This window comes from Vulpes lagopus, chromosome 1 (assembly GCF_018345385.1).
Source record: "Vulpes lagopus strain Blue_001 chromosome 1, ASM1834538v1, whole genome shotgun sequence".
NCBI classification, from domain to species: domain Eukaryota; kingdom Metazoa; phylum Chordata; class Mammalia; order Carnivora; family Canidae; genus Vulpes; species Vulpes lagopus.
In genome coordinates, this window is record NC_054824.1 from 141,693,691 (window position 1) to 141,710,893 (window position 17,203).

Genomic DNA, 17,203 nt, shown 5'->3' on the forward strand with positions numbered 1-17,203 from the left:
TCTCTGTCCTCCCTTCTCTCCTTCCATGGCCTCCTCTCTCTCCACCCAGCTCCCGTGTGTCAGACATGTCCCGAGGCCATGCAGGGTCACCCTTGGGGGCTTCAGAGATGCCAGGGCATGAAGGGGCCTCCCAGCCTCCATTCCTGGGTGCAGCACAAGGCTCCTCACCCCTGAATGATGGGGAAGGGGCTGCAGGAGATGCCCCAGGGTGACATCCAGGCACCACCGCACCTGGTGGCAGTGACTGCCTTAAATACAAACAGACTAGGATAAACACAAACCAATCATTTGTGTGAGTATCAGCAACACTGAGTTTCATGATAAGTCACCACCACAGAGTAATTCCTCCTGAGTCTGACATCGTCAGGGAGCCAGGCCTTCTCCATGTGGGAATTTTCTGGCTGACTGGTTTCCACCAGCATTCAGAGCAGTTCTGGATCCGAATCACTCCCAGATGAATCACAGCCCTTCCTTTCGCCCCAGAATGCCTGCTGACATTCAGCCGTGCGGCCCCCTCCACACACAGATGGCAACTTCATGTCTCCCCAATGACTCAGAGGCTCCCCCAGGAGCAGCATTCACGGCTCCGGCCAACACAGTGAAGCCACAGGTGCCCTGTCCACGCCAGGCCCACTCGAGCCTCTGATTTCAGCCCTGGACATCCCATTGCACCTCAGCCTGTGGACCCAGGAAAGGAGACACCAGGCTCACTGCTCCCTAGTTGCCCCGCCAGCGGCCTCCATCTCCTCTCAGGGCCCTTGTGCCACCAGGGCCCAGGCTGCCAAGATCTGGGGCCTACGGGGTGGTCCAAGGCCCAGGGGCCACTGGCCAGAATGGCTGCTCCACTCAGGACACCAACAGGGTGCCTGAGGCAGAGACAAGTGCTCAAGCCAAATGTGCAGAGCGCCAAACATGTGTCCCTGATGAGGGCCAACAGTGAGCACCCTACACAGGATGGGTGAAGTCCCTCTCCCAAGCCCAGCAGGTCTGTGATGCAGGGGCCCAGGTGGAAGGTGGGGTAAGGGCTATTACGGCTGAATCATCTCCTCTGGTGCAGCAATCCTAACCCCTAAGATCTCACAAGGTGACTCTTGGGAGACGAGGACTATAAGGAGGTGCTTAAGTTGAAACGAGGCCATGAGGGTGGGCCCTCATCCGGAAGGGCCGCTGTCCTTATTAGAAGAGGAAATGAGGGCAGAGACAGGCCTGAAGGAAGTCCATGTGAAGACAGAGGGGACGAGGCCACGTGTGAGCCATGTAGAGAGGCCTCCAGAGCCAACCCTGCCAGCGCCTCCGTCTCAGACTTCCCGCCTCCAGAGCTGTGGGGATGCAGCATTCTGCTGTTCAGGCCGTTGGCCTGCGGTGCATGTGTGTGGGGGCTCCGGCCAACTGACACAGTGACAGACCCCAACACAGAGACGGCGTGTGGCTAGAGGCTGGGAAGTCACACGGAGGGATGACCACCCTACGGGGCCCCTCAGGGCTTTGGCTCTAGACACTGAGGTGAGCAGGAAAGAACAATCTGCATTTTATGACTCAACAGGTAATTGTTTACCTTTGAAGACACGAAGACAGGCTGCCCACAGGTGTGCCCTGTCTTCCCAAGCACAGTTAGGGCCCGAGGTCTCTGAATTCCAGGCAAAGACAGAGGATCTCTGCAAAGGGGCTGATGAATTTGGCTCGGGCCTGGAGTCCGGACGGCCACAGTTGCACTGAATCCCAGTTCGCCACCAGTCACATAACACACACACACACCCCACTGCCACCTGCTGGAAGCCTTTCCAGGCTCCCGTGGCCCTCAGATAATGACAGAATCTGAATCCCGGTCCACACTGCAAGGCCTCACAAGGTTGGGCTCCTGTCTGCCCCTCCAGCAACATGGCTCCCGTGTACCTGCACCCCCCCCACCACACACACACACTGGCATTCAGGCCGCCCTGACCCTTCAGAGCCTGGGACCCAGCCGGCTTCCTCCTGGTCCAGGGCCTTTGCACAGACTGTTCAGACTGGAACCTTCCTGGTCTACATAACTCCTATTGGCCTTCCAACAGGAGCACCAGCATCCCTTCTTCAGGGAAGCCCAGCCTGACAACCCCTCGCCGTCCCAGCCCAGGTCCAGATCCCTGCCACCACCACCCCCTCTGCCCCTGTCTTCCTAGGGTAATTAGTTATTAATGTGTGCTTCCCCCTGGGCTGTGAGCTCCATGACGGCGGGGATCATGGTGGGTGCTCAGCCTGGGGCTGAGTGGGGTTGAGGGGAGCCTCTGGGTGGGATAGGGATGACAAACAACACAGCCAACCCCGGCTCAATGCATCCCCGGAGCCTTTCCGCAGCTACTAAACTTACAAACTCTGCATGGCAGCCGTGGTTCCAGAAGGGAAAGGAAGGGAGGGAGGCACCTGGACATGGACTGAGCACCTGGGATGTGGACACGGACTGAGCACCTGGCATGTGTGCTGCTATGGATGTGAACCGCAGGGTTGCCCACTCTAACGCACACCTGTTCATCCGGTCTCCGTGGCAACCCATAACAACTACATAACAGTGTCCCCGTGTTTGCAGGTAAGGAAAGGTTCAGAGAGGTCAAGTAATTTGTATAACAGTGCAGAGCTGGGAAGACCCCTGGCCTGCCAGGCCCCCAGGCCCATGCTCCATCTATGCTCCACGCCACATGGAAATTATGTCAGGTCACTTAAGGAGCAGTGGCTCCTGCCTATGGGCCATGAATGGTAGTCCCAGGGGGCACATCAGGGGTCACGGGTGGTAGTCCCAGGGAGCACATCAGAGGCTGTGGGTGGTGGTCCCAGGGGGCACATCAGCGGTCATGGGTGGTGGTCCCGGGAAACACGTCAGAGGCCCCGGGTGGTGGTCCCAGCAGGGGCCATGGGTGGTGGTCTTGGGGGCACATCAGGGGCCACAGGGTGTTGGTCCCGCGGAGCATGTCAGGGGCCACGGGGTAGTGGTCTTGGGGGGCACGTCAGGGGCCATGGATGGTGGTCTCGGGGGGCATGTCAGGGGCTACGGGGTGGTGGTCCCGGGGAGCACATCAGGGGCCATGGGTGGTGGTCTCAGGGGGCACGTCGGGGGCCACGGATGGTAGTCTTGGGGGGCACATCAGGGGCCATGGGTGGTGGTCTTCGGGGGGCATGTTAGGGGCCACAGATGGTAGTCCCGGGGGGCATGTCAGGGGCCATGGTGTGGTGGTCTCAGGGGGCACATCAGGGGCCACGGGGTGGTGGTCTCGGAGGGGCACATCAGGGTCATGGGGGGCATGTCAGGGGCCTGTGAGTCCATGGAAGCCCCAACACCACCTCAGCCTGAATTAACTATATTCCTTTCACATGCAGATATAACTGTTTTCAAATACATATGAATTTTATCTGAAATTAAATATCATGATTAACACGACAACATGCCTCTCAGGGGGCTGATGAATTCACACTGGTCCTACATGGGAGAGAAGGGCGACGTGAGCCCACACACCAAAACGTGCAGCATGTAATATGCTTTTTCTCCCTTAGGCTGTAAAAAAGCCAGGGGTGTTGTCCTGTCGAGTGAGGAACTGAGAGCACAATTCTTCCATAATTTGTGGAAAAAGAGAAAAGCCCAGGCTATCTGTGCACAGGTGCTGGTGTATGCAGACTCTCTGGGGAGATGTGCAAGGACACCTGGGTTGCCTCTGAGGACAACCGAGGGCTATGAGAGGGGGATTTTCACTTTACGCCTTTTTGTACCACTTGAATGTTGTGTCATTTCAATAATTAAAAAAAATTTTTAACTTAATGAATATAAAATTTTGGAAAGGCAAGATAGCCAGAGGGAGACGCTTAGCCCTCCACACAGAGCCCTGAATTTCAGGTCAGATGCTCCTGTGCTCTCTTGGGTTTCTGTACAGGAAGAAGCCCAGTGACAACACCTCGGAGACCGGTAATGAAGATAGGGACCGAATGCCCTGGTCCTTGCAAACTTGGCCTTTTTTTTTCATAAAATGCACAGTGATCTCTGCTCTCCAAATGCCAGATGCCCAGAGGAAGTAGACCTAATGCCAGCTCCGTGGGGACCCACCATACTCCCATCTCCTCCCCTCCCGTCCCCGGGGCCTGCCCCAACCCACGTGCACACCCCCACCCACCCCAGCCACACTCACATGGACAGCACCTTTACTTCCAAGATTTCGTGCCTCAGCTCCAGACATCTTGTGGAATTATATTCAAATGGGCCCTCGTAAAATTCAAAGTACCTGGGAACCAACAGGGACAGAGGTTAGTATGCAAAGCAGCCAGCCAGACTTTGTGGGGGGGGGGGGCAGGGCGCTGCAGGGCTCTTGGTGGGAGCGGGTCTAACCTGGGCAAATAAGAGTGCACAGGCCCCACCCAGCCCCCAGGACCACTGGGGTCCTCTGGCTGGATCAGTGGGTGGTTGATTACTCCCAGAACCCCACTACCCCAGGAGCCTAAGTCTCTACAAGGCATCAACTCATCTCAGCAAATCATGACACTCAGAAGCAGGTTGGGTTTCAAATTCATGGCTGCAAAAGAGAAAGGAAGCAGGAGGATGCCCTGAGCACTGTCTCATTCTCCAGTTTCTGGTGATGGGTCCCTGACGGAGGCAAAACTGGGAGTCTGGACAGTGATAACCCAGACTTTCCGCCAATCCTGTCCTTTCCTGCCCCTTTCTCCTCCCCTTGGGACACAAGCACAGCTAAGATCTGCTATTTTTCTACTCCTCATTAGCTCGTTTGACCCTAGCACTCATGCTGTGACCAGGTGAGACTGACATTTCCTTCTCCCCATCTGGCAGCTGAGAAAGCTGAGACTAAAAAGATGGAGCTCAGGTCCCACGAGCAGTGGGGCAGGGCCAGGCTTGGGCCAGGTCCCACATCAGAGGAGCCCAAGCCTCCTCCAACACTGGCTGGCTCGGGCATGCCAGGGCCACCGCAGGGTCACTTCTGCAGCTCCAAGCAGAGTTGTATCGATTCCAGCCAGCACCTGCTGAGCCCTCCCCTCGGGCCAAGCTCTTGACGTGGATGCATCCAGTTTTCATCTTTAGAGCTAGCCTCAGTATCTGGAGGAAGCTCTGGGAGTTCAGTTCACTCATTCGCCCAGAGCCACATAGATGGGAGGTGGCACAGCTGGGACATGAGCCTGCACACTGACTCTAGGCTACTCCTGTTCACTCACCCATAAGGACAGCGGGTACCCCTGAAAAGGGCCCTGTGGCCTCCCTCCACAGCCACTGGGTGAGGAGGTCTTTAAAGTCGCTCCCTCTCACACCTGAAGTTCCCACCAGCCCAGAGAAGGAAGAGCACCCGGCTGGTGGGGGGTGGGTGGAGGGATCCTGCAGACATAAAACACAGCAGATTACTGCCCAGCTTGGCCACAGAGGTAGCATGGGGCCTGTCCTCATGGCCTCCTCTTCTGGAGGCTGCTCAGAAAAGGCCGGGGTGGGGTGGGGTGAGTCGGATCCCCCAGAGAATCAATACCAGAGAATCAAGAAGCCTGCAGGGTCCAGCCACTCTAGATGCAGGGTCAGTGGCCTGACAAAGGGTAGCTCTGGAGAATCAGAAGTGGGAGTTGTGCCCCAGGGCTGCTCCTGGGCCCTGTGGGCCATGACCCAGGATTTAAAATAAAGTCATTCCCGGAGCATTTCCCAGAAACCTTCCTGACACGTAGGGGCAGTTACTTCGCACTCATTCTCACACGCCTCATTTCTGTGCACCAGCTCAGGCATGTGCCACTTTATACACAGAAGGGCGTTTCACCCAACAGAGTTAGGTTTCTTTTTAAAATACTTGCGTGTTAAATAACTTCCATGTGTAGTATCACATGTACTACTTTAAGACATATTTTCACAAATATTTTGTTCTTATTTTTCATGTCATTAAATAGTTAAGTTTTAAAGTTATATTTCAAAGGCAGTTCAAATAATATTTTTAAATATTAAAACATTAAAAAAAAAGATTTTATCCATTTATTCATGAGAGACACACACAGAGAGAAGGGAGAGACACAGGCAGAAGGAGAAGCAGGCTCCAGGCAGGGAGCCTGACGTGGGACTCGATCCTGGGTCTCCAGGGAAGACCCAGGGCTTCCCTGGGCTGAAGGCAGTGCTAAACCGCTGAGCCACCCGGGCTGCCCTAAAACACTTTATACACCAAACTGGCTCCTGTTGACACACTGAAATTGGCTCTTTGTTCTCGTGTCATAAAAGAATTGAAGCAAAGTGCATAAAAACAAGGCATTCGGGATTCCCAAAACATCGCACTCACCTATTTCTCTCTGCTTCCCTGTGTTTTGGAAGCCCGTTTGTCTGTCTTTCTCATCTGGGAAACCCATATTGATCCTTTAGTGCCAGCTCAAAATGCCTCTTACTTCTATGAAGCCTTCTCTGACTCTCACTCCAGGGGTCCCTCCTTGTCTCTTAATTAGAGCAAATAACATTGTATTATAATAGTGTGCTTATGTATCTGCTTGTCCTTTATCTCCAACACAGGGACTCTTTGTTACCTCTGTATCTTCTGTACTACAGAGGCTGGAAAGCTAAAAAGCTGTATTTCCCAGACTCCCTTGCAGCTTAGGTCCAACCAGTCAGAAGCGTTTGCGTGAGTTGAATTCAGAGCTGCGTTCTAAGTAAGCCACAAGGAGCCTCCAAGCACTGTTCCACTGGTGCAGAATGTGGCCGCTGAGGCACGGCTCTTGGAAACCACTGTGGCCAAAGCACCCTCATGATGAAATCGGAGGCCACGGCTTTCGTGGTGGCCCTGGTTGGCAGCACAGGTTGGGGAGGCTCAGCCTGGGGTCTCTCTTCAACTTTCCCAGTGATTATGAGCTGGCTGTACCCTGATGAATCCCTTTCTGCTTTCACTAGCTAAATGGATTCTGTTATCTATGGTTGAGAACACGGGGTCAGCATGAGGCCACCAGAAAAGTCTGTGACCTTGGCTGTAACTCATATCATTTTCCAGTCACTCGACAGGAGGTGAGGTCTGGTGTCTTATCACAAAGATCATCATTTGCAACCAGAGCCAGTGGCACTGAGTCCTTTGGAATCCACTGGGTCATCTGAAGCCGTGATCTCAGGCTGCTACTAAGAAAAGCTCTAGATTCAAATGGTGCGGTAGTTATTTAGGAGAGACTTACCCGAGTGGTCTTAGGGGGTTGGGAATCCCACAGACACATCTTTCTTATGCTTCTAGACCAGCTGTGTGACTTTGGTAAATCTTGCCCTCTCTGGGCCTCTTCTGTCTCCTTCTTAAAACAATCTGTCTGAACTAGATGACAGACATATGTGACCGTCGGGTTGAGAGAAGGTATTGATGAGAAATTCGGGGGATGTCTCAGGACGGTGCCTGTGACACAGCTAGTGCCCAAGATATGTCCAACTCCTTTCTTTCTCCTTTCTGCCATTAAAGGGCAAGAGGGTCAGAGACCTGCTGGCAGCCCCTCAGCTGGTTGAGGGCAGAGCTGGGTCGGGCACAAATAACCTCAGGAAGTTTCTCTGTGGTCTGGACTGGTTGGCATCCTCCGTCTGCTGCTGCCAGGAAACCTCCCCCCTCCCACACCACCCTGCAGAGAAAGCCCACTGGCATGTGGGAATGATTTTCCCCAATCCCCCATCTCTGCTGCAGACTCCATGGATGAACCAGCTTTAACAGCTGGGTTTTGTTGATTTTGGAGAGACTGCCCCTCCCAGGGCTAGCCAATTCCTCAAGATAGTAACACCTGGGAGCACACCTCTCCTATGCAATCCAGAGCTCAAGCCCACCCCACCCCCGCTCCCAGCCCACTACCTCCCACTCAGGGCCTCTTTCCCCCTGCCCTAATCATCATGGGGGCAGCCCTTATGCCCTGGAGCCCACTGAAATTATTCAGACTGATGATTCCCAAGCCCATGTACCTGTCTCACCTGTCTCTTCCATGGAAACCATAATAGAGGCTCTTGCCACTTTCCCCACCAACACCTCTGCTCCCGAGCAACCCCAGTACTCTCCCATCTGACCCTGAATGGTGCAGTGCATCTCCGGCTTCCGGGGAGCTGAGTACAAAATCCTCTTCCCTTATGGTAGTGACTTCTGTGTCTGTGTGTCTTACCACGCACAACTCTAACAAATCCCAGCTGCCCTAAAAACACAATGTGGTACCTCAGCCAAGCCATGAAAACCATTCCCCGCCTGCGGCTAAAGCCCCAATTCTCCCATCTGAAAATGGACCTAAAATGTCTCTATCCTACCTGGGCTTTGCTTTTCTGAGCTGTGCTGCTCCATCCCGGTCTCTAAAGATAACTGACTTGAGGAAATAAGACTGTCACAAGCACTGCCAGGTGTCCCCACCCCCCTGCATTCTGCTTCTGCCGGGACACCCAAGGCCTGTGTTCTGGGGAAAGCCATGGTAATCCCTCTTTGGCCTGGACAGACTTTTATGCAGATGTCAAAAATGATGCTTCAGTTTCTTTGTGGAGTGATGCAGGAAGATGCTCATATGATAAGATTGAGTGTAAAATGCAAGTGACCAAACTGTGATGGCCCGAAAGAACGGGACATACGTATGTGAAAGCATGGGGCCCAGGGAAGGCCATAGCAAAGCTCTAATGGTGGGCTTCTGTGAGGACTGGGATTGTGAGTGGTTTTTCAGATACTTTCCTGTACATTCACGAGTCTTCTGCAATGGGGTTCTGATTCTTGTGTTATTGGAAATCACTTCTAAACACCCTCTTACGTCCTAGATCTCCCTCGAACCAGCTCAAGCTTCCTCTAACCTGCTACAAGATTGAGAAAAGCAGTTTCTCCGACCTTCTTAACTCCATCAGCTTCTCAAGGTGAGTAGGCCACTGCTTCTTCTTCCAGTTCTCGAAAGATGACCTCTGCCCAGCCTCACATTTGGCACCTCGCGGGTATAAATAGTCTCCGCTGGTCAGCAGCAGCCCAGCTCATCTCAGATGCCACTTGGCTTCCGGCAAGCTGCATCTGTCCTGCCCCTCTGGATGCCCTCAGGGACTGTGGGGGGCAGGGCGGGATGGCCCCAGCTGTCCGGCAGGCAGGTGCCAGCCTCCACTTGGTGAGAAGATGATGGCAGAGGTGACCACAACGGTCCTCCTCCTCCCTAGACTTGGGCTCTAGCTTTGCGGGCTGAGGAGGTGTCACCTGAGTGTGCCCCAGGCCCCGTGCACATCCCTGCCAGCCTTTTTCTGCAAGACTGTGCCTTGAAGGGCTCTCCTGTTGGCCGGAGCCCCCTCCAGAGCTTCGTGGGGGGCACAGGGTCTGTCTTGGAGGCTGCAGTACTTTGAGCCCCAGCACCACTGGCCAGTATAAGATAAGGGCTGTGCCGTTTCCTGTCTACCACCCCCCAGGTGCTGAGGACGTTCAAGAGAACAGGAGTCCAGGGAGGTCCCCATATCCTGCAAGAGCTTCCACCAGCCCAGGGAGCAGGGAAGCAGCCCCAGCTTCAGCCATCGGAATCCCTGGGCTCCTCTCATGCTTGGTGCAGGGTCTCAGGGGACCACAGAGTGGGTTATTCATTCTATGCTGTGTAGGAACCCAGGAAGGGTATGGCACCTCCGTGCAATTTAGGAAAAAAATATCTTTTTCTCTGAGTAAATAAAGCCACAAGCCAGTCACATGGCTTATCGAGTGAGAGTGAGCTGAATGTCAACCCTGCCTGAACCCTTGGCTAGGTATTTTGTGCAGGCCCCACCCTGCACAACTGTATGTGGCAGCCTGATTCTGGACTCTTTAGCTCTGTCTTGTTAATCCTCCCAATAGCCCTCTGAGGCAGGCACTGTTTCCCATTTTATACCCAAGACTCAGACTACAAGTGTAAAGCGGCTTGCCCAAAGTCATTCAGCTAGTAAACGGGGGGTGCTGGGAAAGGGGACCTCAGGCTTTTGAAGGCCCACAATGCATGTTCTCCAGTCCCTGCAGTGCACTCCCTCTCCCTGATTCTGACACACCATGGTTATGGGGTGGAGGGTGGGGGGTCTCAGTGAGCAGCTCCCTCCCCTTCAGTGAGCTCAGAGCTATTTCAGAGCCAGAACAGCTGCCATCTCGAGATAGCACAGTACCCGTCAGAGCAAATGCACAGAAATCAGAGTCTGCAAATTGCAGCCTGACAATTCAAAGGACCGCAGCATCTTCCCAAATAGGTACAGGGAGAAGTGAGAAGGGCTGGGCTGTCACCAATGGCAGGCCACAGCTGCCAACAGGAGACACTCCCCCATAGGGGTGGGGGGCGGGGAGACCTGGCTGGGACCCCTGGCTAGACAATTTCATCGGTCCATGGGAATCGGCAGTGGTCTGTGAAGTATCAGACCTGGAAGCTAAAAAGGCCCATTCTGAATGCAACCCTTGTTAGTCCTGTGATGAGTCTGCTCCTAGTGTGAGCTTCCCCAGGGTGTCATTCCTGGCGTGGGGTGGGGGGTGGCGGCTGGGGGGCTTGAGGCCAAAGCCTATCGCCCCTCCTCCTGCCTGCAGCCAGCGGTTCTGCAAGGCCCCAGATCCAGTGTCTAGACATCCCACGCAGGAGTTCCCCTCCCCTCTGGGCCAGGCCAGGGAACCTGGAAAAACCCAGCCCACCTCCCTGGGTTTAAACTAGAGCCGGTCTTCCACTTGCACCCTGTGCTACTGATCCTGCTGTGCTCCACCCCCAAGCCCCGGGGGACCCCACACTAAAAGCTGCACATGACTGGTCTCCTGGTACATCACCTCCCACCCAGCTGGTCACCTGTGCTCCATCCAGGGCCCTTCTCTCCCTCCCAGGACCAGGGGCATGAGCATGTCCTCTTTTCTCCCTGGAAGGGCATCTGTGTCTAGAACACTCTCCCTCACTGTGTCTTTCTTATCCATCTGAAGTGAGCTTCCTGGTGGCCTCCTCCACCCTCCCTGCTGTGTGCCCATGGCCCCCGGCACACTCTAGCTTAGTCCCGATCACAATGGACCACACACAACACTCCCACTACCAGGGCGGGCCCCTGGGTGGCTGGCTCTTCCCCTCTTTCAGTCATTGAGGATTTACTGATCCACTACTATGTGCCAGGAACTGTTTTAGGCCATGATGCTATGAGGACCAAGCAGGACATGATCTCTGCTCCTGTGGACTTCCAGGACAGGAGACAAGAATGCAACACAGGTACTAAGGAGTGATGAGCTCTCTAAAAGTAAAGTAGACCAGAGGGTTGGAGGGTACCTGAAAGGGTGGTAGGAGGTCAAGGAAGGCCTCTCTGGACAAAGAGACATGGAGCTATCAGCAGGGGTATAGGAAGAACATTCCAGAGAGAGAGAATGACAAGTAATTACAAGCAGTGTGAGGATGGACACAGCCAGTGGGCTGCGGGGCCAGGGCCATGGGGGTGGTGGGCAATTGAGGCCCGAGGGGCAAAAGGCACCAGGTCAAGCTGGGCCCGTGGCTGTGCTTGACACGGCAGCACAGCGAAGCAGCAAGACAGCATGGCCTGACATACACGCTCCCTCCGGCCATGGCGAGCAGAGAGGCACACGGGCCGTGGGAGTGAGAGGTGGGGGACAGTGCCCTGGGCAGCCCAGAGGGCAGAGGAGGAGACAGAGCAGGACCTGGGCTAAGGACAAAACCAGCAGGACATGCTCGGGGCAAAACAGCAAAGGTGGAAAACAGAGAAATCAACAGTAACTCCTAGGAGTTACTAGCCTGGACAACCAGTTGGACCATGGAGCCATTTAAAGAGGAGAGAACAATGGAGAAGAGCAGCGTGGCCACGCCTCAAGGGTCCTTGGGCCTGGCTAAGCTAGGATTCCTAGATGTTCAAGGGGGGATCACAGGTGGGCAGTCAGGCGCACACGTCTGTGGCCCAGTGCAGAGGTCAGGGCCAGAGATACATGCCCCAGGGTCAAGGGACAAAGGACTTAGCAAGATCCCAGGGGAGGGCACACCTACGGTCAGCTCTGACATTCGGATGGTGGTAGGGGAGATGGGGTGCCAAAGGAGGCTGAGAAAGAAAGTCGCAGGAAGGAGGAAAATTCGGGGAGTCCAAGGACATGGAAGCCAGGACAGGGGGTCAGCTCTGTCCAGAGCTAATGGAGGCCAAAGAGGAGGAGGAAAGGGAAGGCCCTACTGACCCAGCGACTAGGTGGTCATTGGTGACCTTGACGACAGCACTTTCAGGGGCACGGGGAGGCTGAAGTCCCGCCGGCACAGCCTGGGGTGAGAACGAAAGTGGGGGGTGCCAGGGATGGTGACTGTGGGAGTGTGTGTGATGAGAGCTGAGTGTCATGCATAGAATGTCTGTGTCCCCCCCGAAGCTGCCCCACTGATACCCTAACCCCCAGCGGGACACTATCAGGAGGCGGGGTCTTCAGGAGGCCATCTGGCCATGAAGGTTCAGCTCTCACCTTTATAAAAAGGGACCCCAGTAAGCTCCCCCACCCTTTTCCCACCACATGAGGGCACGGCCAGAAGATGACAGCATGCAAGCCAGCGCCGTGCTGTCACCCAGACCTTGAGCATCCAGCTTCCAGGACTGAGAGAGACAGCCCATTGCTTAGAAGCCATGTGGTCGGTGGCCCTTGGCTGCAGCAGCCCACCCACCCTGGGGCAGGGAGCCTGGGAAGACATGGTCTTGGCTGAGGGGATAAGAATGGCACCCCCCCCCCCCCGGAGTGTGAGGGAGAGACCCAGGCCTTCTCTGAGGCGCTGAAGCCCCCAGTGGAAGAGGCGGGAGGAAAGGTTTATGCTCCACCCAAGGAGGCCTGTGTAGGGAGGGCAGCCTCTATGAACCCCTTTGCCCCTACCCCAGCGCAGCCTTCACGGCCATCGATGTAGGAAATACAGGCTAGGCTTCACCTGTGCACCCCTAAACTGCTTATCAGATAGATGCTGGGTCCTCCCGACCTGACCCCAGACCCCTCTTCCTTGCCATTCTGGGAGCTGACCCGGGCTATGGCCCTGGTAGGCATCCTCGATCATTTGATCTGGAAACGAGACCCAGAGAGGGAAGCAAGAGGGAAGCAAGTCAGGACCCAGCTCCACCCAGAATGTCCTCTCAGGGGACCCCACTAGTGATCAGGCAAGGTGAGAGTTTAACCACAGGGTAAACTGAGGCATAGAACCACTCACCTAAGTGGTTACTTGCCCTGGAGACTCAATTCAGACTTAACTGAGGGCCACAAAGCTCGAGGGCCAGGGGGACTCAGGGGACAATGCCACCTGACAAGGCTCTGGTTGCCAACAAGCTGACCCTCCACGTCAGCCTCCAGAGGCCCACGTCAGGTATGTAGGAGATGGGGAAGCTGCACCATCTTTGTTTTGCTTTTCCGGCATGCAGCCCAGGATATCCTGCCAAACATTCTCCCAATTCTTCCCAGTTGGATGGAGCCTTCATCCCTCTTTTTATTTATTTTTTTTGTCCTTTCCCACAGACTTAACAATCCACCAGAAAGGCTAATGCTAAGCTGCACTCACAGGTCAGGCATGAGGGTGCCAGGCTTGCCACAGCTGTCACCACACCTGCAAGTCCAGGATGGAAAATTCTCCACCCAACCACCCCTGGGTAACCTTGACCCCAGGGCTCCTCTCTGAAAAGCCGAACCTCTAGGAGCAGGTGCAAGGAAGCATTTGTCAGAGGAAAGCATCAAGAAATCACTAAGTGCAGGGCAGGTGGGGGAAAAACACAGCAGATGGGGGGATGGGGGGATGAGAGACCCTAGACATGGAGCAGAACCCCCAACCCTACCCAGTTGGCCTGTGCACAGCCCAGGAAGAAGGATCCCTCTGTCTAGCATGGCCTCTCAGCCCTGGGACCCTGGAGTCACATGGGATGCAGTTTGTGCTGGCTCCAGCATCCACCACCTCTGAGTGGTGACTCAGTTTCCTCACCTGGAAAATGAGGGCAATGACCTCAAGCACTGGAGGGTGAGGATGACGTGCAGGAGCAGGTGCGGGTGCCCGGCACCGTGTCTGGCACACAGGCCTCACAGCACTTGGCCAGGGGCGCCGCCTGCTGAGATGCCAGCCAAGGCCTGCCCCTCCCCCAAAGTACCTCAGACCTCCACGCAGAGCTCCTGGCACAGAAGCCTGTGCCATGCGATTTATTACTTAATTATTCACCGTCACGAAACAATTAGGGAACACCTGAACACACCGTAACGAAATGCTAAACTGAATTCCAGCTCTGAAATATGACCACCCCAACCCCCACATTGCACAGCACCTGCTAGACACACACCCAGGCCTCCCCCCAGAGTGAGGGGCTCCGGCCCAGGCCCTAGACATGCACCCAGCTCAGTCTTCAGTGAGCAGAGTCTCTCAAATCATCAGTTTGGGGCTTGCTCTTTTCTCCCCTGGCCGTGCCACCCTCCCACCTGGGAAGTCCCTTGTGCCCTAACCTGGAAGCCCAGCCACGCAGGGAGAATGCTATCCCAGGAACGGGTGGGGAGGAACGGGCAGCCCGGGAGGGTGAAGGCTGTGCAGAATTTGGGTGAGGGGCCGGTGAGGCCGACCGGCCAGGCCGCTGGTGGGCTGCGTCTGGAACTGGAGGTTCTGGAGGGCCCTGGAGATGCAAGCTCAGGTGGTCCAGGTCGGTTCTCAGGATCTGGGAAATGCCTGAGCGAACACCAAGAAGTTCACATGCACTTGCTGGAGAACAGTCTGCGTGTGAAACAACAGAAACAGCCCCCCGTGTAGAAGCTTCTTACAGAAGGTACAGTGAAAGGGGCTCTCTGGAAAGGCTTCAAGGAGGAGGAGGGGTGGGAGGTGGACCCTGGCGGGATGATAAGCACTTGAAGTGGAGCAGGGTCCTGGTGGGAGAAGCTGAGAAAAGCCCTTTGTGCTGTGGTGCAGGCCCGGCTCAGAGTCAGCACCCAGCGGGCTCCTGGCCCCAGCTGCACTCCGCCCCTCACACTCGGTCCTTTCCCTGGGACAGGCTGAGCCAGCGGCTGCCCCACTGCCCACCTTGCGGGACCTCAACCACCAAGAGTGCCGTTGCCGCCCCCCTGCCCTCTGGCCAGTCCCTGGGAAGGCAGTGGGGGGCCTGGCCAGAGGGCAGTGGGGAGGCAGCAGGCTGGCCCTGGAGGACTGGAGGACGAGAGCCCTCCCCACCCGGTCATCTACCATTCCACAACTGCAACGATGCCCTGTGGGAGGTGTCTGGGAGGGCTTCTCGGGCACTTACTGCAGAAGTATATGAACTGCCCTCACTGCTCTCTCCCTCCTTCTGAGCCAGCCCCCTCCCCCTCCTACAGGCTCCCCTCCCCCACCCAGCCGCCCAGAAGGCCCAGATGGTCCAGTAGGGTAGGTAGTAACCTGCTCTTCTCAAGAGAACGTTCTCCGATCATTCCAAACTCTGAAGGGGTTTATGATTCAAAGTGTCTGCCCTCCGGGATTAATTTTCAAAGACTGTGTCAGAGACAGAATCATTCAAAGGAAGACATCCGGGAACGCCGACATGTAGGTCTGCTTTTGTACCAGCAGCCTCTACTATGCGCCTGCTTGCATCATTCTTCTATTCCATTAACGTCAACTGGGTCCCTTCACTCTAGCTGCCAGACTGGGTGCTGAGGGGTTCAAAGGACCAGGAGCCGGACCACTGCCTAGTGGGGGAAGTGGAAACATTATACACATAACTCGAACACATACCCAGATGAGAGCTATCTTTCGAGATCTTCCCGGTTGTTCAAGGCACCCGCTTCAATAGCAGCATTTGCCAATTAAAAATTATTCTGATCTTCTCACTGAGACAGTTCCCCTAAGGACTCTAACTGGACACCATTAGGCCTGCACTTGAAATTAATAAAACTGTATGTCGGTGTATACTTTATCACTCGCACGCTTTCCAATCAGGCCTGGACGTCCCCTAACTCCTGTCCAATGAGAAGACCTGACTGCAGCCATTATGAGCACTGTCTGGCCTGCATGTTCTTTGTGGTCTTACTTAGAGTTTTCCAGACCAATCACTTGGACCTGCCCTTTCTCCTGCAGCTCCTGTTTGAATACACAACTGATCAGTCATCTGCTTTTCCTGCCTTTCTTTATCCGCTGGTTCTATACGGCATTTCTCAACTTCCCTTCCAACTGTGTTGATAATAAATAACATACTTTACCTCACTGCGACACATCTTACAACTATAGATCACAAAATAGGGCATGCACTGCATTTTTCAGTAGCTGAATGATACCACAAAGTACATCCCACATTTCTGGCGTGGAGAGCTGTTATTGAGATGCTTTGCTTTTATCCTGAAGAGCAAATCCCACAGCAGCATTCGATCCTGCCCGAGCCCTGCAAATGCGCTGCCAGGAGCTATCCTACCCATTAGAAAGATGGCAGGAACTACTGCTATACTGAGGTTAAAAATATATATAAATAAACTAATTAATTAATTAAAAAAAAATCTCCAACATACAGTTCAGTTCTAATTACATTAGCCATTATTTCCCACACATGGGAACCATACATTTTATGGTTTCCCACATATGTGATAGTAACATGGGGATGGGGGCAGGGGGAGGTGGGGGTCAACCAGAAATTGCCATCTGATATTGGAACCACCCCAGAAGAAGTTGGGATATGCGCTCATCACATTTGTTCGGTGACTAACTAAGGGGGGCTCAGGGGTCCAGTGGTGGCTCTCCAGAAGCAAATCAACTGAGCTGGGGAGCACACTGGATAAAGGGTGCCTTTGTGCTAAAGCCAAATGTGTAGAGGCCAGCGGTGGCTCTAAACTCTGCCCCCTGGGTGACAGAGAAGCATGGGGGGGGGGGTGACAGGGAAGCATGGGGGGGAGCTGTCCTCTGTCACTGGGGGAGGGGAGGAGGGAGGCAAAGTGAAGGAGGGATTAGTGAAGAAAGGAGGTGGGAGAGAGGCAGGAGACAGGGAGCAAGAAAGGGTGGCAGGAAGAAAGACTGGGGAGAAGAGGTTGGGCAGAGAGGCAGAGAAGTCAGCAGCCTGAGAGAGAGGAGCAGAGGGACACCTGGGTAGCTCAGTGGTTGAGTGTCGGCCTTCCGCTCAGGGCGTGATCCCCATCTCGGGATCGAGTCTCACATTGGGCTCCCTGCAGGGAGTCTGCTCTGCCTGTGTCTCTGCCTCTCTGTGTGTCTCTCATGAATAAATAAATAAAATCTTAAAAAAGAGAGAGAGAGAGGAGGAGGAGAGAGAAAGACCGCGGGCCACAGGACAAGGTGCAAGCACAGCTCTGGCTGGCGTCTCCCCCAGGGGCCTGTCCGATCTTGCTCTGCTGATTGG

The 17,203-nt window shown here is 54.8% G+C and overlaps 1 protein-coding gene across 2 annotated transcripts in view; it reads right to left on the bottom strand.

Annotated features, from left to right (window-relative positions):
* Positions 1 to 17,203, bottom strand: part of ST8SIA5 (ST8 alpha-N-acetyl-neuraminide alpha-2,8-sialyltransferase 5) — a 64,002-nt gene that overhangs the window by 26,937 nt on the left and 19,862 nt on the right. For both annotated transcript variants that reach the window (XM_041756575.1, XM_041756569.1), the window contains one exon: positions 4,149 to 4,241. In XM_041756575.1, the coding sequence (XP_041612509.1) occupies positions 4,149 to 4,241 (93 nt within the window). The remainder of the gene's footprint in view (positions 1 to 4,148; positions 4,242 to 17,203) is intronic.